The sequence below is a fragment of the Euleptes europaea genome, chromosome 8 (assembly GCF_029931775.1).
Source record: "Euleptes europaea isolate rEulEur1 chromosome 8, rEulEur1.hap1, whole genome shotgun sequence".
Taxonomy (NCBI): Eukaryota; Metazoa; Chordata; class Lepidosauria; order Squamata; family Sphaerodactylidae; genus Euleptes; species Euleptes europaea.
This window is the reverse complement of record NC_079319.1, coordinates 96960273-96984502: the sequence shown is the minus strand read 5'-3', so window position 1 is coordinate 96984502 and position 24230 is coordinate 96960273. Positions and strand designations below refer to the sequence as shown.

At 45.2% G+C, this 24230-nt stretch overlaps 1 protein-coding gene across 1 annotated transcript in view; it reads right to left on the bottom strand.

Annotated features, from left to right (window-relative positions):
- The window catches only part of CDH20 (cadherin 20), an 83846-nt gene that overhangs the window by 13342 nt on the left and 46274 nt on the right, over positions 1-24230 (bottom strand). The window contains exons 6-7 of the mRNA XM_056854150.1: positions 12555-12808; positions 1143-1279 (exon numbers count right to left, since the gene is read on the bottom strand). Of these exons, the coding sequence (XP_056710128.1) occupies positions 1143-1279; positions 12555-12808 (391 nt within the window). The remainder of the gene's footprint in view (positions 1-1142; positions 1280-12554; positions 12809-24230) is intronic.

The following is a 24230-nucleotide window of genomic DNA, read 5'->3' as shown; positions in this document are numbered from 1 at the left end:
TTGTCCAAGCACGAAATTCCCCCGGCCAATTGCCGTTCACAGGGGAGGAGAAATTAGCCGGCATGGGCGGGGAAAATTGATGCGAACCAGGGAAAAATTTTCATGGAGCCCTGCGGCAAAAACCGCACGGCAAAATCAAAGATCGCACCAACACAGGTTTGAGAAGAGGCGGGGATGACGCGAATTTTATGGCCAAATCCGAAGCAGTCATGAAAAATAAAAAATTAGCAGTGTGGTAAAACAGATGTGAAACCACTGCAAACCTCCGTGAAAACCCCCCCAAGGTCTATTACCAGATGCTGATTTCAAATCTGTGTTTAATGAGAACATTGGTCAGAGTTAACCATGGTTTAGGTCAGTGCCAATATATATTGCAATTAAGGTGTCTAGGGAGAGGGTGGTGAACTCTTTCCTACCAGGGGTATGGGAGGGAAAATCTTGTAGCCGACTGGTTCTCAACCTTCTGTCCTACTCTATGAAACAACCTGGGTCCTGCCATGATAAACAGTGCCCATTTTTTTTTTTGAGAAAGACATCTGTATGTTTCCCAGGCATTCTGATTAACACTACCAGGTCAAAAGCCCGCAGATGGATAATCCATGGTAGTAGGATCGGCAGGAGACAGCATGGCACACTTGCAGGTGGACACGGGGATTGAGGAAAAGTAAATGTTTAGTAATGGTTATGAAAACCTTCATCCCACCTAGGCTCTCGGTTGAGAACCACCACTGTAGCACTCTCAGAGGGAATCAGCAACAGCATTCTAAATTAGGAAGGAGAGCAATTACACAGTGCAGACTATCAAACATCTTTCCCCTCCTTTTTTCTACTTTTTCCTTTGTACAAATGTGTATTCAAGTGTGGTTGCATCTCCACAATATGCCACACTCTCTTGCCTATTGAAATATTGGGACCAATGTATATAAGTATGCAAAGAGGGTGACATATGGAGGATATGCAGACGGCACAATATATTGTGCTGCTATATCTTGATAGTTGTTCAGTTTCTATGTTCAAAGACAGTAAAACATAATAGGAAAGGGGCAGTGGGAGAATCCAGCATTAACATCTACTTAAGCGCATATAAATGAAACAACTTTGTTGACTCTTTCCATTGTAACCGTAATTTGAATTTGCCATACTCATCTCCACAGCCAAGACAGTGATGTTGTGCCACACAATGTCTTCCCGATCCAGGGGTCGTGCAGTCACCAAAGCACCAGTTGTAACGTCGACATAAAAAAATCGTCCGGGATCACTGCTCCGGTCAATGGAGTATCTGCAAAAGGACACATTTCCAAAGGCATTATGCATGCCGCTAAAATTTTATGTTCAGTTCCGTTTCATTAGGATTGTTTTAACACTCTGGTTTGCTTTCAGTTTCAGACAGTAATTGTAAAAAGTGGTTTGGGAAAGAACTAAGCAACTCTGAACCGCTGCTGAACTCCTTCAAATACATTTAGTGCGGGTTAACATCCGAAACCCTTATAACAGCAAAGTAACTCCTGTGAAATGAAGACAGTGATAAGTAAAATAATTAAAAATTGGATCCTGACACATGTTTGCTTGTACTACTGCCATGTCTTCGGCAGTCATACTTCTTCAATGAAAGGACAAAAGGAATTTCATTTCCCAGATGTTCTTTCTACGTTGTTCAGGAGGAACAGGGGAGGGGGAGAGCTAATTTCAGATATTTTTATCTTTCTTGGCAATGGACAAGTTTAATGCTTGCCACATTTAGAGGACAGTGAACAGTTCTGGTTACCCCATTTCAAAAGGATTTCTGAACAAGAAAAGACACCAAAATTAACAAGAACTTGGAGCATCTTCATATGAGGAAAGGATGCAGAGTGGTGTTGTTTTAGTTTAAGGAAAAAGACAAATAAGAAGGACATGGGAGAAGTTTTTAAAGTTATAACTATTAAGATAGAACAAAAATAAAGAAACCTTTCTCCTGCTGTCATAATAATAGAACTTATGGCATACCCAATGAAGTTCATCAATGGTGGGTGCAGGATAAACAAAAGGAAATATTACTTTGCCCCATATATCGCCAATTTAGGGACCTACAAGATGCAGTGAAGGCTGCTGGCTCAGTAGAGCTTTCAGAAATGATCAGACAAACTCATAAAGGATAAAAAAGTTAATGGAGTGGACATTTGAACAGAATTTCCATTTCAGAGGCATCACAGCCTTGAGTAGCAGATGCTGGAGACAAAAACAGGACGGCCCCCACCTTCACACCCTTTCGTGAGCTTTTGTTAACCATCTACTGTTGGACCTGATAGATCTCGGTCATAATCACCATGATAAATTTAATGTTCTTCGTTTCAGTTTTATTGAGAAGATGCTATGTGTGTGTGTGTGTGTGCAAAGTGTCCTCAAGTCGCAGCTGACTTATGGTGACCCCAGCAAAGGGCTTTCAAGGCAAGTTGGAAGTTGAGGTGGTCGGCCATGGCCTTCCTATGTAGAGCCTTGGTGGTCTCCCTTCCAAGTGCCGACCTGCTTAGCTTCTGAGTACTGATGAGATCAAGCTATACCATGCTGCCTTCCCTCCCTCTCTTTCTTGCTGTATATGTATATATATATGGCATTAGCTTTGATGACGTATTTAGCTTGCGGTGTAATCCCAAGAACAGTTATACCATCAAAGTCAATGGGTTTGGAAGCGTGCTGGTTTCCTGATTCAACCGAAGGTGCTGGCTATCACATACAAAGCCCTTCATGGCCTTGGACCAATATATCTGCTCCACCACCTCTCCCCCTGTGCTCCGCCATAACAACTTCACTCATCTGCAGGTGCCACCCTGCAAACGGGCAGGATCAACCCCTGACTGTGCACGTGCCTTCACTGTTGTGGCCCCCGCCTTATGGAGCAGCCTGCCTGATGAGGTCAGGAAGGCTCCCCCTCTCCTGGAATTCCGCAAACTATGCAAAACTGAAATTATTCAGGACGGCATTTTTACACAGATCATAGGGCTTTATTATAAGGGAATTGATTCAGGAAGAATGCTTTAATAAAGGGGAAGAGCACACGTCCTATACTACTGTGCAGTATGTATTATCAGATGATGTATTTTCTGCATTGATTGTGTTCTATGTTAATGCTAATGCTTTGTTTCAGCTTTGTTTCAGGTTGTTTACTTGGTTTTAATTTCCACATCCTAATACTACAACATTGGTTATTGGTTTTCTCATCTTATTGACTGCATTCACTCACACTGTGTTATCCGCCTTGAGCCTTAGTGAGAAAGATTGACTATAAATAAGGTAAATGAATAAACTTTGTTGTTTAAGGGTTCTGTTCCATTTGGGATCAAAGCAAGTGAAAGATCTTAGGTTTGGGTTTATATTGATTTCATTGAAAACATTTCTCTGTGAACCAGTTTTGGACACAGGTTTGATACAACTGACTGATTATATGGTGTCCTTCAGGATTCCAATCAGGAGAAACATCTCTGCCAGGAACGTATCTCATTTACCCAGTACGTTGAAAACTGTCATATAAAAAGATTATTGTATTCCCCCTAGGCCTGCTGCCATTTACTTCAATTAGTACAGGGCTGGATAGTTTTAACTATCAGTAATTAAAATTGGTTTGTGCTGCTAAATAGGCTGGAGGATCTGTTGAATCGGTTGAAAAAAGACTTTGCGGCAACCTGCCACCTGGAATAAATACTGCAAAGCTTTTCCCATTAAGGCTCCATCCTGCTTCCACGAATGCAGTGTGGAACACTCCCAAAGGTCTTAATATGTCAGAATCAGGAATCCAGTAGTAAGATGAAATGGCCACATCCTTACATATTTGGGAAAGTAACCAATCATTCAGTTGATCCAAGACTGACCTCTACAACTTCCACTGCAAATATTCCCACTGCAAATATTCCCTTTGAATGAGTGAACAGTTGTCCTCTTTGGCAAAGAAGGTTCATCACAGTATAAAGTTTAGCGTGTGAACCCTGGAGAAGGAGATCTATGTCATATTAGGATTGGGGAGTGTCCAATCAGGCCTGGAGCTGCCCATCATACCCTGGCCTTGGCAGCAGAAATAAACAGCCTGGCTCATCACATTCTACCCACGAAACCACAACAGGACCAAACTCGCTTTAAGCTAGATATTTCATTTACCAAGGTTGTGGATTCGGTATTGCTTATTGTGTACACAGAAACGTACTGCTCTTACGCTACCCAAGCTACAAACAGGGCTTGCTTAAAGGCATAACATAAAGGTAAGGATTAGGGTTGCCAGCCTCCAGGTGAGGCCTGGAAATCTCCCGCTATTACAGAAGAAGAAGAAGAGTTGTTTTTTATGTCCCAATTTTCTCTGCCTTTAAGGCGTCTCAAACCAGCTTACAATTGCCTTCCCTTCCTCTCCCCACAACAGATACCTTGTGAGGTAGGTGGGTAGGGTTGCAAGGTCTCTATTTGCCACCAGTGGGAGGTTTTTGGGGAGGAGCCTGAGGAGGGCAGGGTTTGGGGATGGGAGGGACTTCAATGCCATAGAGTCCAATTGCCAAAGCAGCCATTTTCTCCAGGGGAACTGATCTCTATCGGCTGGAGATCAGTTGTAATAGCAGGAGATCACCAGATAATACCTGGTGGTTGGCAACCCTATAGGTGGGGCTGAGAGAGTTCAGAGAGAACTATAACTAGTCCAAGGTCACCCATCAGACTTCATGTGTGGGAGTGGGGAAACGAACCCAGTTCTCCAGGTTAGAGTCTGCAGCTTTTAACCACTACAACCACTCTGGCTCCAGGTGACGGAGAAAATAGCTGCTTTGGAGGGTGGACTCTATGGCATTGTACCCTGCTGAGGTCCCGCCCCTCCACAAACCCCGCCCTCCCCAGGCTTTACCCCCAAAATCTCCAGATACCTCTCCAGCCAGAGCTAGCAACCCTAGCAAGGCTATATAGGGTAGGATCCAATCCACATAGGATATCCTGAGAGCCACTGTGGTGTAGTGGTTTAGAGTGCTGGACTAATATCTGGGAGACCCAGGTTCCAATTTCCAATTCGCCATGCAAACTTGCTGGGTGAACTTGGCCAGTCACGCACTGTGATGGTGCATTCCTAAGGAGAGTTACTCCAGTCCAGGCCCATTGAAATGAATGGGCTTAGACTTAGAATCATAGAATCATAGAGTTGGAAGGGACCACCAGGGCCATCAAGTCCAACCCCCTGCACAATGCAGGAAATTCACAACTACCTCCCCACTCCACACCCCTAGTGACCAGAAGATGCCCAAGATGCCCTCCCTCTCATCATCAGCCTAAGGTCACAGAATCAGCATTGCTGACAGATGGCCATCTAACCTCTTCTTAAAAACCTCCAGGGAAGGAGAGCTTACCACCTCCCGAGGAAGCCTGTTCCACTGAGGAACTGCTCTAACTGTTAGAAAATTCTTCCTAATGTCTAGATGGAAACTCTTTTGATTTAATTTCAACCCGTTGGTTCTGGTCCGACCTTCTTGAGCAACAGAAAACAACTCAGCACCCTCCTCTCTATGACAGCCCATCAAGTACTTGAAGATGGTTATCATATCCCCTCTCAGTCTTCTCCTCTCCAGGCTAAACATCCCCAGCTCCTTCAACCTTTCCTCATAGGACTTGGTCTCCAGACCCCTCACCATCTTTGTTGCCCTTCTCTGGACACGTTCCAGCTTGTCTACATCTTTCTTAAATTGTGGTGCCCAAAACCTCTACTTGAGTAACTCTCCTTAGGAATGTACTGTCAGCCTAACCTAAAATGCAGCTGGGGAGAACAATGCACGCCACTCTAGGTCCCCATTGGAGAGAAGTAAATGAAGTAAATAAATAAAATCCTGATGTGGCTTAGTTCTGAGCAAATTGTGATGGGCCTGGGTGCCAGCGTGGTGTAGTGGTTAAGAGCGGTGGTTTGGAGCAGTGGAGTCTGATCTGGAGAACAGGGTTTGATTCCCCACTCCTCCACGTGAGTGGCGGAGGCTAATCTGGTGAACTAGATTTGTTTCCCCACTCCTACACACGAAGCCAGCTGGGTGGCCTTGGGCAAGTCATTCTCTCTCAGCCTCACCTACCTCACAGGGTGTCTGTTGTGGGGAGGGGAAGGGAAGGCGATTGTAAGCCGGTTTGATTCTGCCTTAAGTGGTAGAGAAAGTCGGCATATAAAAACCAACTCCTCCTCCTCCTCCTCCAATTAGTTCCCCTCGCTGCTGATGTAACTTTCTTTTGAGCAAATTTAGAACATTCCTGGTTCAGATTTCAGCTCGACTACGAATTTGCTGGAGGTACATAGTCAAGCCCTTTGTAAGATGGGATCATTATAATAGGCTTCCATTCAGAATTGTTTAAGAATTAGTGGAATAATGTATGTGAGGTATGTAAGTATGGATCACAGGTAGGGTTGCCAGCTCTGAGTTGGTAAATACCTGAAGGTTTTGGGGGTGGAGCCTGAGGAGGGCGGGGTTCTGGGAAGGAGAGGGGCTTCAATGGGGTATGTAACGCCGAACAGTCCACCTTCCAAAGCAGCCATTTTCTCCAGGGGAACTGATCTCTGTCCCCTGGAGATCAGTTGTAATAGTGGGAGATTCCCAGCCACCACCTGGAGGTTGAGCAATCAAATATACACCACCACACTATTACACGCAGTCAGGAAATTATCATGGAGTCGGCTAGTTAATTTCAAGTCAGTCACAGACACAAAGTACTCCAGAACTTAACAATTTATCACATAGGTGCAAAAGTGCAGATGTGCAGTGAAAGACTTACAACTTACAACATACAATTCTATATACAATCCTATGTTCTCAATCCTATAAGGTAACAATCTCCACAATTTTCTCTGCTGCAGTAGCAATTTGTATCCGTTTGGGAACAGATAACAGCATCTGAGCAACCGCATATGTGAAATGATATACCCTGGGTGGGAACTTTGAAAAAATATATACAGAACATGGCTGCAGCTTTATCCTGAATGGAAAAATGGAGATAAGTTGTGAACATATACAATTGAATTAAACTGTAAGTAAAATGATATTTGCTAATGAAATGAGAGATTTGGACCTATGTAAGATACAATTTATATAATTAAATGGGATTTTACAGGAAAAGGGGCTGAAGAAGAACTGAAATGATCGTCCCCCTCTTCATTCTTCTAGAAATACTATTGAAACCTTACCCTCATGGGACTTTTTGAATTTTGCTCTCCAGTTACCTTTGTGAAGATTACTCAAGAGAAAATTGTGGAGATTGTTACCTTATAGGATTGAGAACATAGGATTGTATATAGAATTGTATGTTGTAAGTTGTAAGTCTTTCATTGCACATCTGCACTTTTGCACCTATGTGATAAATTGTTACGTTCTGGAGTACTTTGTGTCTGTGATTGACTTGAAGTTAACTAGCCGACTCCATACTAACCACCTGGAGGTTGGCAACCCGAATCGTAGGGCAGCATAATGATCTGAGCACAGTTTATCAACTGAGAAGTCCCTGCTTCAAACTCAGTTTGGCTATGAAATTGCCTTGAATCTGCTGGTAATTTCTCTCCACGGACTGTGACTTCCTTGATTCCCCAGCTGAAGCCCAAGAAGTGTTTAGAAATACTGTTCCTGGTGGATGGGGGACCCACAGGGATAGCATGAGCTCTGCAGAATGAGATGGGAAATGGCAAAAATCTCCCCCCCTTCTGTCCGCAGAAGTTCTCCAGGGGATGCTGTCTCTAATCTACAGATATGGGGGTCTGTAACACTTCTGTAAGGATTACTGAGACAAAGGTGAAATGCTTCTACGTGAACTGTTAAGTCCTGTTTTCGGCAAGAGAAACTTGTGGTACACAGTACTGGACAGATGCTTGTAGGGGAAGAAGAGACTTTATTTTGTGTAAGAATAAGGGAACAGGAGAAAAAAATTAGATCATATTTCCCAGGGTGCTAGATTTATTTAGGAAATTGGCACAATGGCTTTGTAAGACTGTGAAAAAATGATCGTTCTTGAAAAGGTCTATTAAAATTTTCTCTTCTGACAGTTTAAGGCTAGCGTGTATCTGAAACTGAACATGGCCTTGTGGTTAGTAGCACAGCATTAATAACGGATGTCACACCGCATAGGTGTGGGCTTTGTGCTGCATTCTTTGCACATGTTCCCCTATTATTAATAGCTGGCGCTCAACACTTGAGTCCATTGAACTGTTTACATAATCTTCCTGAGTCATTCTGAATTAATCAGGCCGTGCTTTCAGCAATCAGCAACTTCCAATGTGGGTAATTCGACTGCCAACAAAGCTGGGAATAAGAGGATTTGAGAGTCTCCTTTGGAATTTGCTCAGGCTTTTCAAAAAATTCAGTGTCAAATATAATTTTGCTTTTTTAACTGAAATGATCAGTGGTATCCCAAAATCCCCCCACCCCCGGTGTAATTACTGTTGACCTGGGGAAGCTCCATACAGGCAACAAAATAAAAATGAATGTTGGTAAAGCACCTCCAACATTGTGTGTTGGCATTAACATCATGGTCTCGTTGTTACTATTGGCATAATGATGGTATGATCAGTTAAGAGGGGTTCACTAAACTTCTGTAATACTGCAGTCTATTTAACAGACTACAGCTAAATCACTTTTGATTATGAACAGGCATTCCTGTACTTACACAGAAAGCAATCTGACCCTTTTCCAGATCTCTAGGCAAACACCCCCTTTCTCCTCAAAATCTCCCTATAATCCTTGAAAAGACTTTTAAAAGCTTCTAAATCAAGTGGCAATTTGTACATTTTCCTGTGACAGTCTAAGAGCAGAGATTTCTTTCTCTGAAGGCTTATGCTTAATGATACTTTTAAAAAAATTATACCATGCTGTTCTCCCCAATGGGGACTCAAAATGGCTTATTATGTTCTCCTCTCACCCTATGCTACAACAAGACCTGGCGAGGTAGTTTAGGCAGAGAGAACATGGCAGGCCCGAGGGCAACTGGCGAGCTTCCACGAGTGGAGATTTGAATCTGGCAATCTCAGGTCCAACACTTTAACCACTGTGCCATGCTGCCTCTTCTGATACGCTAGGGGGAAAGTGTCAGAGGGTAGCTGTGTTGGTCAGCCGTAAAAGAGCTAGACTTGAGTCCAGTATCCCCTTAAAGACCAACAAGATTTTTGGGATATAAGCTTTCGAGTGTCAAAGCCCTGACAAAGGGAGCTTCGACTCTCAAAAGCTCAGACCTCAAAAATCTTGCTGCTCTCTAAGGTGCTACGGAACTTGAATCCAGCTCTGGGGGAAAGTGATACGCGGTGTTTGTTTTCTGATCTAAAATTTGCCTACATGGATTTTTTCACATATAAATTAATAAATTAATAAGAATTCATTTCTCAGATGTTTTGGGGCATTCCAGGTATCCTTTCCAAAGGCTTTCGACAAGGTACCTCACCAAAGACTCCTGAGTAAACTGTCTGTTTATTCCTACTATTTGCTTCCTGTCATCTAACCAATTTTTAACCCAATTTAAGCTGTGTGCTGTAACACATTACTCTCGAGTATATTTCTGTTTTGCTTAATTTTTTGCTTGTTGATGAATGAAGTATAACCTTGGTCCTTCATTAGTACCTGGAGGTTGGCAACCCTAACTGGAAATGAAGCCATTAGATGCTCTAGGATTCACAAAAACTATATCCGCTATACCAAATTGTCCTGCAAAAGTATCAAAGGTAATGTGCTAATCATTGTCCCGTAAGTATCAAGATAATGTGCTAATGAGGGTGTGGTATTAACATACCACATTGTCCTAATACCACATACCTTTGATACTTTTTGCAGGACAATGATTCAGCTCAACCCAACCCCTTTCTGACTATATATTACTCTTCCTATACACTTGACATTGAGAGACACTGTCCTTCAGTGTTACTCCTCTGAAGACGCCTGCCACAGCTGCTGGCGAAACGTCAGGAAAGAAAATACCAAGACCACGGTTACACAGCCCGGATAACCTACACGAACCAATGAACTCTGACCGTGAAAGCCTTCGACAATAAGTAGTTTGGGTTCTTCTTAACCCAAAAATGGGGGACTATGGTGAGAATTTTTATATATTATTTTGGGTTAAGAAAAACCACCTTTATACCTTGATATTTTAACCTGCAGTTTAAAAGCCACATGAAGCTAGCTGACTTCAGCTTTTCCACTAGGCTCCTGACCTTAGAGGGTAACGGAGAATGCATTTAGGAGTTGATTAACCCAAAGCACATTAGGTGCCTGAAATTATGTTCAAGGATAGGAAGGTCACTAGAACCGGCAACAAATTATCTGCATAGATTGAGAAGGGATTTGTTTATGCACACAGGCTGATGAACAAACAGTGTCAGAGACTCTGAAACTAAGTAACTTGTTTGAGAACAGGATATTTCCAAACAAGAATAAGCCATAATTTGCGGAAAACCCTTCCTAAAGAATGGCAAGGGAAGTGTCAGGTTGGGACCCTCTGTCAACAGACCAGCCTATAAAAGAGCCTCCAAGATGCCAGCCCTTTGTCCTTCTCAGGGAGAGACCATTTCTGTCTCTTCTTTGGAACGACCTCAGAGCGCTCTGATAATTGTTTGTTGGTGTGTCAATTGTGTGTGGGTTTGTTAAGTTCTGTCTTATATATTTACCTAAACATTGTTGTTTTCTTGTTTGCTTTATATTCTCTTGTAAGTACAATAAACTGCATGTTTTACTTGTACATGTTTAATGTGATGTTTGAGAAAAGTGTGTGTGAAAGGTCTGTCTTTCCTATCACGTTCTCTGGCTTTGCTTTGGTAAGAGGCAGGCGGAGAAATCCAAACACAACAAACTTAAGGATGGGAAAGGAAATTCCCAAGTCATGTTCCTGGGGCCACGGCTTGCAGGGATGCTGCGGCGCCCTTTGGACCTCCTCTCGCTGACTGACAGCTGTTGGTTGGCGAGAGGAGGGGGAGGGACGCTTCCCCCAAGGTTGCCCCCTATAGCCGCAGCATGCAGGAACACTAGGGCACACTGTGATCCCCTCTTGCTGCCTGTCGGCTGTTGAGTAGCGAGAGGGGGGGTGGGAAAAGAGGCCTGCAGCTCCTGGTGGCAGAGCATGCGTGCAGGAGCCGATCGGGCTTCAGGGGGCCTTTTGTGGACTCTGGGGTGGGGAGGGCATGGAGCCTGGGGCCAGATCGCGTGGGGCCGGTGTGTGTGTGTGTGTGTGAGGGGGGAAGGCTTTTTTCTCTCCCTCTCTTTCTGTCTCTTTCTTTGTCTGTCTCCCTCCATCCTTTTCTTTCTCCCCCTCTTTCCATTTCTTTATCCCTCTCTCCCTTTTCCTCTTTCTCTGTTTTCCTTCCTTTCTCCCTTGCCGATCGACCACGGGCTGCGCCTCTCTGGCGCCTTGTTTGCTCGGGCCCACAGCTGGCTGCCCTCCCGCCTGGGAGGGGGGAGGACCAGGGGAGTCCTCCAGGCCTTCTCTGCGTGGCCTCCCCTGGGGTTGCCAGCCTCCAGGTGGTGACTGGAGACCTGGCAATCCTAGCCTCTCCCCCCCCCACCGGGAGATCTACACCTGGTATGGCCCCTGAATGATGTTATAAATGTGCAAATGGCCCTTGGCAGGAAAAAGGTTCCCCACCCCTGGGCTAAAGGATCTCTTAACATGTAAGTATGGCTTCCGTATGGACTTAACCACTGCACCAATTGCAATATTATCATGGATGGTTTAACATTTTGTGCACGGGGACAACTCAGCCTTAGGTCCAGAAGCCAGCACAATTCTGTCAGCAGCAGGCTGCGGGACACTATTCCGTTTCAAAGGATATACGACATGTTGGGGTTTGTCTCTGCACCAACAACGCTAGTACAATAAAGCCTCAGGGTCCAGCCCTCGGTCTTTTCTCACCTAGACACTGTGTTTGTCTTCTAAAGTCATCCCTCATGTTCCCCCCACTTCTGAGGTGAGACACACATGAGAGACAGGGTATTTTATGTGACTGGCTTTCGAATACCATCCCCCCATGTGTCTGGTGCCACTGCTGAATGTCTTTTGGAACAAACAGACAAATAAAGAAATGTACTTTATCTGAACAGTGAGGTGCAGCCTCTTCAGTGGCAGAGGTAGGGCTGCCAGCTCTGGGTTGGAAAACATCTGGAGATTTTTTTGGGCGGAACCTGAGGAAGGCAGGGTTTGGAGAGGGGAGGATCTTCAATGCCATAGAGTCCAATTACCAAAGCGGCCATTTTCTCCAGGTGAACTGATCTCTATTGTCTGGAGATCTGTTGTAATAGCAGGAGATCTCCAGCTACTACCTGGAGGTTGGCAACCCTAGGCAGAGGTTTTATGCGTCTGTGCTGACTCGGTGTGCGGGTTAACCCAGGATTTATGGGAGTCTGATTAAGCCTTGACTCTGCTACAGATGACTGGCCAATGGAGGTTCTGGTTGCACAAACTGGCCTTATATAACAAAACGATACCTAACATAAAGATATCCAAACATCTCTTTTGGTTTAGCCGTTTGAACCTGCATTACTTGTCTCCCAAATTAACCATCACAGCCCTGAGACAACACAGTGGATATTAGAGTGGTGGAAATTTAAAAAAAAAACCTGATCGAGTCGCTGGTCACATCAGGGTCCTTGGCATAAAGCATTTGTATGGTGGTCCCAATGTCCACATCTTCAGGTACCTCCACAAAATAAAAGCTAGGCTCAAACACGGGTGGCTCATCCACGTCCTCCACGCTGATGTGCAGAGTCGCAGTGTCGCGGAACGGGCCCAGGTTGAGAAAGCGCGTCTCCAGGTGGGGGTTGGCACCCTCTACTTTTAAAGTGTAGCTTTTCTTGGTCTCGAAGCTCAAGGGCTAAAGAGGAAGAAAGAACCAGAAGAGTGCTTCTCAAACTTCGCCAAAAGGTACCTCCCCAGTTTTAGTGAATGTTTTGAGCAATACCAGCCAGGTCCCTTGGAATAAAACATTTTCTATTTAAAGTAGGGTTGCCAAGCTCCAGGTAGGGCCGGGAGTTCTCCCAGAATTACAAGTGACAGAGATCAGTTCTCCTGAAGAAAATGGCCACGTTGGAGGTAGGGATGCCAGCAGCCTCCAGGTGGGAACTGGAGATCCCCCCCAGAATTACATCTCCAGACTACAGAGCTCAGTTCCCCTGGAAAAAAATAGATGCTTTGGAGGGTGGGCTGTATGGCATTATGCCCCACTTAGGTTCCTGTTCTTCCCAGGTTCTATCCCCAAATCATCAAGAGTTTCCAAACCTGGATCTGGCAACCCTGCCCCCTATCCCCTGGAGGGTTCACTCTGACATCACATTCCTGCTGAGCTCCCCACATTCCCAAACTCTCTTCTCCCCAGCCTCCACCCCTTAGTCTCCAGGAATTTCCCACCCAAGAATTAGCAACCCTAATTTAAAGCTATATAGTAAGTTTTAAAAACAGATAAATATGATATTCCTCCAAGTTTACCACCTTCTCTTTATGTATGCACCCCTGAAAATTTGGGGTGGCGGGTGGGGCAGGGTTGTGAAACTGTAGAGGAATAAATTTAATTAGAAGTATCTGTTGCCAGGTCTCATTTCAAGTCTTGCTTTGACTCAGCTCTAGCCACCCTTAATATAGATCCGTTGTGCAAGAATGTAGATACAGATATGCATTCAAATGCAAATTCCACTGAAACTACTGCAACATACATAGGTCGTTTATGCATGGGTACTTTCGCTCACGTTCACCCCTGATCTGTCTCGGTTGTTCCATGGAGTTATACATGAGTTTTCCGTCCATTAGAGATGACCTCATGGCCAGCCCTCACAAATCCCTCCATTAACCCGATTCTTCGATCTCCCCTGAGATCGGCCCGGGTGCAGGACATGGAAGTTTGGCGGAGTGAATTTTCTCTAACAGAAAGCACTACAGTCAATTACAAAGCAGTGTTTCAAGGGGTGGGGATTCAAATACTGCCTGATTTGACCTTGGAGACTGCTAGTGCATAGATCTGCAACTGAAAAGTGTGGGCCCAGTGAGCAACAAGCCTCAGGTAAAACTCCCATGCACAAACGACCACAGACTGCTCTAACTTGATGTGAATTTGGATACACCGTCTAATTTTTGACATCATTCCTGGTATGGCAAATGATAGAATAGCTTTATTTAATTATTTATTTGCTTATTTTTCGAATTTGTAACTCGCCCTCCCCAGCAAGCCGGCTCAGGGCGGGTAGCGCCATTTAAAATAATACAAGGATAATTGGTACAATAAAATCAACAGTAAAAAAACCCCAAAACAGTACTTTAAACCCCCCAAAACAACAAGATGGAGCTCAAAATACAATTATACTGTGAGAACCAAATAGGAGATCACCCCTTCAAGTTCATGCTGGTCTGCATTCTGGGTTCCAGCCAAGGCTCAAATCTGAGCTGGGCCACAAACACATTAAGACAAGCTGTTACGTCTTCCCTTCTACCTGTAATGCAAAGAGAACACTACCCCATCTGAATTTCAGGATCAGGCGTTTACCCCTAGCATCCCTTAAAAGCAAATTCATCCAGGCAAGTGGTCCTGAAGCAATAATACTTTATTAGGAACAAAAGGTAAATAAAAGAACTGACTGTCTACAAACAGAAGAAGGCTGTTAATAACGATACAGAAGAAAGTACAGGCTTAAGAACACAGTGAAACCAAAACAAGGTGAGGTAAACCCGAGATAAGAGATTCCTAGGCAGTGTAGCCCAATTATCCCCACAGCTGCAGCAAACAGGACGGACGAAACTGTACAGATTATACCAGCATGAGAGCCAAGGCCATCTGACACAAAGCATGTGAACCAAGGCCATCAGGCCTAGTCATGTCAGGAGCAAGAGCCTGAACCAGCGAAGGCCTCTGACACTGACAAGGTCCTTGTAAATACCATTGAGATAACATAGTTACAGTGAGGGGGAAAAGTATTTGATCCCCTGCTGAATTTGCCCATTTGCCCTCTGACAAAGAAATGACCAGTCCATAATTTTAATGGTAGTTCTATTGTAGCTGTGAGAGACAGAATAACAACAGGAAAACCCCCAGAAACCCAGAAGACAAAAGTCAGAGATTGATGTGCATTATAATGAGTGAAATAAGTATTTGATCCCTTTGCAAAAGATGACTCAGTACTTGGTGGCAAAACCCTTGTTGGCAATTACAGAGGTCAGACGTTTCTTGTAGGTGGCCACCAGGTTTGCACACATCTCAGGAGGTATTTTGTCCCACTCCTCTTTGCAGATCCTCTCCAAGTCAGTAAGATTTCGAGGCTGATGTGTAGCTACTCGAACCTTCAGCTCCCTCCACAGATTTTCGATGGGATTACGGTCTGGAGACTGGCTAGGCCACTCCAGGACCTTGATGTGCTTCTTCTTGAGCCACTCCTTTGTTGCCTTGGCCGTGTGTTTTGGGTCATTGTCATGCTGGAATACCCATCCTCGACCCATTTTCAATGCCCTGGCTGAGGGAAGGAGGTGCTCACCCAAGATTTGACAATACATGGTCCCATCCATCGTCCCTTCGATGCGGTGAAGGTGTCCTTTCCCCTTAGCATAATATGTCCCCCTCCATGTTTGACGGTGGGGATGGTGCTCTTGGGGTCGTAGGCAGCATTCCTCCCCCTCCAAACACGGCGAGTTGAGTTGATGCCAAAGAGCTCGATTTTGGTCTCATCTGACCACCACACTTTCACCCAGTTCTCCTCTGGGTCATTCAGATGTGCATTGGCAAACTGCAGACGGGCCTGTACATGTGCTGTCTTGAGCAAGGGGACCTTGCGGGCTCTGCAAGATCTCAGTCCTTCACGGCGTAGTGTGTTACCAACTGTTTTCATGGTGACTATGGTCCCAGCTGCCCTGAGCTCATTGACAAGTTCCCCCCGTGTAGTTCTGGGCTGCTTCATCACCGTTCTCATGATTGAGATTGCAACACCACGAGATGAGATCTTGCATGGAGCCCCAGACCGAGGGAGGTTGACAGTTAGGGTTAGGGTTGTCACCTTCTCACCAAGCTGCTTGGCAATAGTCTTGTAGCCCAGTCCAGCCTTGTGCAGGTCTACAATCTTGTCCCTGACATCCTTGGACAGCTCTATGGTCTTGGTCATGGTGGCTAGTTTGGAATTTGATGGATTGATTGCTTCTGTCGACAGCAGAACCCTAACCCTAACCCTAATCTGGCTGGTTGATAGGGGATCAAATACTTATTTCACTCATTATAATGCACATCAATCTCTGACTTTTGTCTTCTGGGTTTCTGGGGTTTTTCCTGTTGTTATTCTGTCTCTCACAGCTACAATAAACCTACCATTAAAATTATGGACTGGTCATTTCTTCGTCAGAGGGCAAACGGGCAAATTTAGCAGGGGATCAAATACTTTTTCCCCTCACTGTAAAAACGTTACCTGATATGGGACATGGTATATAAATACTGTGCATTTATAATATTTTAATGAATGTAATGCAGTCAAAGTTAGGCACTGTTAATTCCACTGATACCAATGGCAGAGAGTTTAAACACATGCTTGTTTTTCACTGAAATCTCTAGGACTTTCTAGTGCGCCCTTCATTGGCTGGTTTATGCCAGTTAGTATTGTTGTACTTTTATAGGAGACTTTTTCCACAGAGCAAATGTGATACTGAAAAGCACCATGCTGGCATCCCCCTTTGGGCAGATGAAACTCTGTTCCACGCTGCGCATTCGCGCACCCCTCCCTTTGTACATTTTACATAGGAGTCAGTGCTGATAACTGTACTGCAGTGATACCCAATGCGTGTTTTTTTTAATGTAGAACAGTTAAATGATAATTAAAAAGTGACAACTGCAAAGCGGTGCCTAGGAATGACCAAAGAAACTCCATAAAATTGGATGTGGAGACAGTTGCGAGGGTCTTATGGAACATTATGAGGCCTCCTGCTGGTCGTTTAATTTCCAGCCAGGCAATGGTTATATTCTCTTTACTATTACAATAATGAGTTTAGTGCTGAATATTCACAAAATTGAATCTTTTTAATTGGTACAGATCTTGATCAAAACAAAATGTGTGCTACTTTAAGCAGCTGTGCTGGTTTTAGGGGCAACCATTGTACTGGAGAATCTTTTTAATTTTGTTGGGACTGTTTAGCCCAGTTTCGTGGGGGCGGCTCCGTCCTGAGGGCGCTCTGACTGACAGCAGCTCTCCAAAGTCTTTTTTTGGACAGGGGATGGCCCGAATGCAAAGCATATGCTCTGCCGCTGAGCTACTGCCATTCCAGTCACATCCCTTCTTATCTTCCTAATAACGGTACATGTATTTACAAATATGCTTATTGCATTCTGTGGAGAAACAGCTAAAATCTTGTGTAGAACATTATCTAATACATAGAATGCAAATAATAGTCAAGTCACAGCTGACTTATGGCGACCCCTGGTGGGGTTTTCAAGGCAAGAGACGTTCGGAAGTGGTTTTACCCTTGCCTGTCTCCTTGTCGCAACTCTGGTATTACTTGGAGGTCTCCCATCTAAATACTTGCCAGGGTCGACCCTGCTTAGCTTCTGAGATCTGATGAGATTGGGCAAGCTTGGGGATATCCAGATCAGGGCAATGTGTAATATTAGGAAACTGTCAAGATACAAAATAAACGTTAGATGATTTTGCTTCTGTGAGGACCGTAAAACTACAAGCTACGAAGCATGGAAGCTTCTGAGTCAAGCTGATTAGTTACTGATGCCAAGGAAGTGGTTTTCGTTCTGAGGTTGTCAGTGAGTCTCATGTTTATATAGGGCAGTTTTGATTGGTCAAGTTTTGCATCGGTCAGTTGGTAGATTATTTCAATACTTTCAGTGGCCTTCAGCATAGAACCAAAGAGGGGCTAGGGAAAAGGAAACCGAATATTTGAATTTTGATAAGGGTGAGAACTAGCACAAGGACTGTGCTCTACTTAAACACCAAATAAAGTAATAAGAAGGTGTATTTGCATAACATAACAAATGACATAATACTACTAGGCATAGGTAGGGTTGCCAGTTCTGGGTTGGGTAATTCCTGGAGATTTGGGGTGGGGTGGAGCCTAGGGAGGGCAGGGTTTGGGGAGGGACCTCAGCTTGATATAATGCCATAGAGTCCACCTTCTAAAGCAGCCGTTTTCTCCAGGTGAACTTATCTCTGTAACCTGGAGGCCAGTTGTAATTCCAGGAGATTTCCAGCCACCACCTAGGAATAGGATAGACACGGAGACCAAAGGACAGCAAGAAAGAATCAAACATATAAGAATTCGTCAGTTGTTATATATTTAATTCTTCTTGCTACACCTTGGTCTCAGCCTCTGAGTATTCTAGTATAAATCAAGCTACTGTGGTGGCAGAACAAAAGTGAACTCCATGCTGGGGGCTATTAGGAAAGGAATGGAAAATAAAACAGCCAATACTGTAATGCTCTAGGGTGAGGCCCCATTTGGAGTACTGTGTGCAGTTCAGGTCACCGTACCTCAAAAACATATTGCAGAGCTAGAAAAGTTACGGAAGAGGGCAGCCAAGTGATTAAAGGATGGGCGTAACTTTTCTACGAGGAAAGGCTAAAGATTCGATGACTTTCAGTTCAGAAAAAGAGGACTGAGAGGGGATATCATGAAGGTTACGCACGGTGTGAGGTAAGTGGATATGGAGAACCTTTTCTCTCTCACCCCTAATAACTAGAACTTGGGGGCACCCAGTAAAGTTGACTCAGGACGGGAAAAAAAGAAATACTTCTTTATTCAACTAGTAATAAAGTTGTGGAATTCATTCCCAATGGAAGTAGTAATGGCTACAAGCAAGGATGACTTTAAAAGGGAATTAGACAGATTTGTGGAGAATAGATCAATCAATGGCTACTAGTAATGGTTACGAAAGGGAACCTCCATATTCAGAGGCTGCAAACCTCAGAAACCCAGTGCCAGGAAGCAACACTAAGGGAAAACCTCGGCCTCTGTGCCCTGCCTGCTGGTCCTACAGGGCTGGCTGCTGTATGAAACGGGTTGCTGGACTAGATGGACCACTGGTCTGATCCAGCAAGACTCTTTTTATGTTCTTAGGGTAAAAATAAAAAGTGTCTGCGGTGGATTTCCAGAGGGGGTAGCTGTCCCACCAAAGCAATTTCTCTTTGTAATCAGAGTACAATTTCCCATGGCACACAATGTGTGTGTGTGTGTGTGTCCCATCCTTGAATTAAAAAGATAAAACTGGGTTTGTGGGAATAGAATCTGTCACTGACTATAACATACCCAAGCTTGGATATCTCAGTTATCACTGGCAGGTACAAGAACAAAATTTATGTTAGAAAGCACACACAACTGAGGTAAATATTAACACTTAACCAGGAGTTGTTGGATGTTAAGTTTTACACATGCATCAGGGTGCGTCAGGCTCAGAAATACCCTGCTGACTTACTATAGCACTTCAGTAGCCACAGTTCTGGCAACAAGGAAACTTAACCCAAAGATCAGATCTTTAAACCACGCTCCTGTTAGACTAACCCTTCTCTCCCAGCCTCCAGACTCCTCTGCACTTGACTAATACTCCTCCCTGTCAGCTCCTAACTTGCCCAGGATACAGCTCCTGTTACCTGATTCAGAACATTACTCAGATTGGCTGCTGTGCCTCTGGATGCATTTCTGTGCTCTACCTGTCACAGTGTGTTTTACACCAATAAACAGAAGACCTCATTTACAGCTGACAGGGCTGTGCCCAGTAAAACTAAACCCTGGCCACACATTCATCTTATATTGTCACATACAAATTCAATAGTCCTGACTGAGCTACTTTGACTGACCAGTAGAAGAAGAATGGTTTGACAGGGGCTTAACCTTAAATGAGTTTAACTGGATCAGGGCCAATGTGTAAAGCAAACTTCAATTTATATTGTTTCAAATAAGAATATTGTCCATGCCCTTCATGCTTTAAGAGCTGCCAATGATGAACTGCTCTGAGTACCGCCTTTTGTAGATGAAGTGGTGGAATCCTGAAGGAACAGGGCCTTTTTAGTAGTTGCCCCAGTGCTCTTGAATGTTTCAGGAGGTATGTCTGGCCTTGTTGCTTGCTTCTTTTAGGGATTTGACAAAAGCATTATCGTACTTCCAGGATTTTGAGATGAAGCTGTTTTTAGATTTCCTGTTTGGTTTGTTTGTTTTATGGAATACTTTTGTTTTATAGCTTTTAACGTATGTTAGGTATTAACATTATAATTGGTATGCTTTTAAAATTGAACCCCACTAAAAAAGTTAGTATTGAAAGGGGTGATGCAGATTTAGTAAATACATAAACAGATACATAAATCTTTTTCAGTGTCAGACCTGTTCTACCCTGAAGCTGCCTGGCTGAGATTGTTTTGGCTCCACCAGGTGCTGTTCAAGGACAGCTCTGCCAACCGCCGAATTCCTAGTCTGCCTAGTCCCCGTGGGAATTCACCCTCGTTGGGAGGGGGGTTGCCATGACTTCCATTGCTATCTTGATATGACCAACGCTCTTTCATATAGGCCCTGCATCATGCTTCTAATCCCCATTAGTGCCAATCTAACTGTTTGCTGCAGTAAACCTTTAGATCTTCCAAATAAATCAACTCTCTTTTGGACTATTCGTCTGTGAATGTTGTTTATGGGATTATCACGGGACAAGTGCTCACATTTTGGCACTAATCCTCCCTTCTTCTCGTCCCTGGCTGGAGCCCTGGAGGGATCGCCGGGATCTCGGGTTGGAGCATAGGACGTGCTCCCTGAGTGGACTGTCTCTGGCTGGAGCCCTAAGGGGATCACAGGGACCTCGGGTGGAGCAGAGGACGTACTCCCCGAGTGCATAGATTGTGGCTGGAGCCCTGGAGGTTTCGCCAGGTTCCTCGTCTCCTCGACGGGAGGTATGCGACGAGGAACCAGAGTTGTTGCAAGACTGGAGCCCTGGAGGGATCGCCGGGATCTCGGATTGGAGCATAGGACGTGCTCCCTGAGTGGACTGTCTCTGGCTGGAGCCCTAAGGGGATCACCGGGACCTCGGGTGGAGCAGAGGACGTACTCCCCGAGTGCATAGATTGTGGCTGGAACCCTGGAGGTTTCGCCAGGTTCCTCGTCTCCTCGACGGGAGGTATGCGACGAGGAACCAGAGTTGTTGCAAGACGTTTTGGAAGAAACACTGCGGACTGATGTGGAGGCCACCAGGCTCGTTGGTTTCGTGGGTGACCAGTGGCGTCGCCTGGCTGCGGCATTTCCCTGGAAGTCTGTGGACACTGATCAACTTGCCCAGGACGACCTTTAGCAACTGGACTTTTTGCTCGAGGAACTCCGTCTGGCACAAGAGGACCTAGCCACCTTGATTCATTTATTGGCGGAGCTCACCCTTCGTGAGTTGCCAGTGGCCCCGATCCAGGGGCATGAGGATTTTTCCACGATGGCGGGTGCTGTAGGGGAAAATGTCCCATCTACTGTTCCCGATCCCGCTTTGTGCTGCCAGGATGCACAGAACATGGCCGCCCGGACAGTCCTGCTCCTCATGGACTTACCGCCCGCCATGGCAACTATTGCTGAAGTGGAGAAGGTTTTATTACTGGACTTCGGTCTGTCCTCCGTGGATCTGGCTCAACAGATCCAACCGCTGTTGGGTAACCATAAGGAGATCCTAGTACTCTTGGAACAAACGGCCAAACCAATAGTGACTGCCTCCGCGGTTGCCAGACTCAAGGAGGACCGAGCGCTTGCTGACCAAAAGCAGGCAGAGGAACAATTGTTGGCTGATGTGGCCGCCACTCAGGAGCACGCGGTAGCAGGAACCGATGTGCGGCCAAAGGTGAGCGGGGGACTGGGATGGTCTTTTCCCTCGTTTTCCCTGGATCGTGGCCTGCCTCGGGAGATGGCGCGCAGACAACGGCTCGCCTTCTCTTCCGACACGTTGGAATACTCGGATGAGGAGGAATTATATGCTGAGCGAAATGAATGGAATACTAACTTCCGTGCTAGCCAAGCCCACCATACCGGGGCGTCTGAGGAGGAGGTCCATCTCCTATGGTTCCAAAACTGGGACTTGACGGCCCGCTTGGCCCGCGGGCAAGACCAAATGGACTTACTGATGCGTGATTATGACCGTCTACAGAGGACTGAAGCGGCTCCGGCGCAACCGCAAGAGCCCCTGACATTACCGGCCCAACCTCAGGGAGGTGGCCCGCCTGGAGGGGGGCAACCAGCTCAACCAGCCCCTGGAGGGGGGCAACCAGCTCAGCCAGCCCTGGGAGGGGGGCCAGCACAGCCGCCCCCAGGCAGCCGGGACAACCCGCTCCAATATTACCAGCTCCCGTACCTCCACCCGCTGTCCCTGTGATACAGTGGAACCAACCCCGTTTAAGAGTGAACTACGATGGCTCCGTGGATGCCTTGCCCTGTTTTCTTAACCAAGTGGACAGTTATATGAGGGACAAGTGCTCACATTCAGTCTGAAAGTAGTTTTGTCAGACATTCAGAAATAGTCACAAATTCAAACAGAGAAAAGAGTAAATTGAATGATGTTGTAAAACAAGACAGAAGAAGGATGGTATGCACATTAGCATCTTCAGGGCGAATTGCATGTTATGCTGTTGCCACGAGTGTGCCAAAGCCCCGACATCCCGTTTTCCTATGCAAACAACCTTCAGGAAGGGGTGAATGTGCACTGGAGAAAGACAGGAAGGGAATGCTTAATGCTTTCCCTGCTATCACTTGTCCCCTAAAATTCCTCTCCCCAAAAGCAGAGCTCCTGAGAAATGAGTGAGACAAGCCCACATCTGGAACACTGGCAGGGGTAACAACAGTGGGGAAGTTGATCGAGGAAAAAACTACTGGCTGGAGAAGCATTAAGACTTTTGATTGTCACTTGGTGCCCTGCTCTGGGGGCTTTCCATGAGGGAGGATAGGAGGACATTTTCCGTGATGGCCCCCATTTTATCAAATTCCCTGCTATAGGAAGATGGGGAGGGGCATCTGTTTGGCATGCCAAAGGTCCCAAGTTCAATCCCCAGCATCTCCAGTTAAAGGGACTAGGCAGGTAGGTGATGAGAAAGACCCCTGCCTGAGTCCTCGGAGAGCCACTGCTGGTCTGAGTAGACAATACTGACTTTGATGGACCCAGCGTCTGATTCAGTATAAGGCAGTCTCATGTGTTCAAGTAGTCAAAAAGGGCAAGAGTCCAGTAGCACCTTAAAGACTAACAAAAATATTTTCTGGTAGGGTATGAGCTTTCGTGAGCCACAGCTCACTTCTTCAGAAGTATCTGAAGAAGTGAGCTGTGGCTCACGAAAGCTCATACCCTACCAGAAAATATTTTTGTTAGTCTTTAAGGTGCTACTGGACTCTTGCCCTTTTTGACTACTGCAAACAGACTAACACGGCTACCCACTGTGATTTATCTTCATGTGTTCAAGGTTGTCATTTCCTCTCATTTCCTCTTGAAGCTGCTGAGATCCGATCTGTTCCAGAAGGCCTTTGTGGTTTTATCTTTTCACCATTCCAAGGGCATAGAAAGAAGGTGCACAGCTTGCCCCATGCTTGGCCAGCTGGAAAATGTATGCTGGAAGCCAAGCGTTTCATAGGGCAGCCTTACGTGTCTATGAATGTGGTCCGAGTAAGCAGGTGAACTATTAGATTTCTTTGTAATTGAGGATACATAAGACAGGACTACTACACTGAACAAACTACATTCCGGTAAACATCATGAAAGAACAGCAGTTCCTAGCTGTCAGTTTACAGACAGCCCTAATTACTGTCTATGTATCTTGAAGTTGCAACTTAAAAAGGAAGCTTGATGGGTTTATAGAGAAGTCTATAATTGTTTGTTGGAGACTAGAGTGAAAAATATGGACACAGTTTAAATGCAAATATCAAACAAATCAGTCACCCTGTAGGACAATTAAGCTGTAAAGAGAGCCAGTGTGGTGTAGTGGTTAAGGGCAGTGAACTATAATCTGGAGAACTGGGTTTGTTTCCCCCACTCCTCCTCCACATGAAGCCTGCTGGGTGAGTTCTCTCAGAACTCTCTCAGCCTCACCTACCGCACAAGGTGTCTGTTGTGGGGAGGGGAAGGGAAAAGTGATTATAAGCCGCTTTGAGACTCCTTAAAGGTACAGAAAAGGGGGTTGATTAAAAGGCTAATTTCAGACTGAGATCCTTTTTGTGACATAACAACATAATTCTCTTTCAGGGTAGTTGTCAGTATACAGCCAATTTATATATTCTTTAAATAAGCCCTTACAGGGCTTTTACAACTTTCTCAGGGTATAACTAAAGAAGATGCTGGAGAT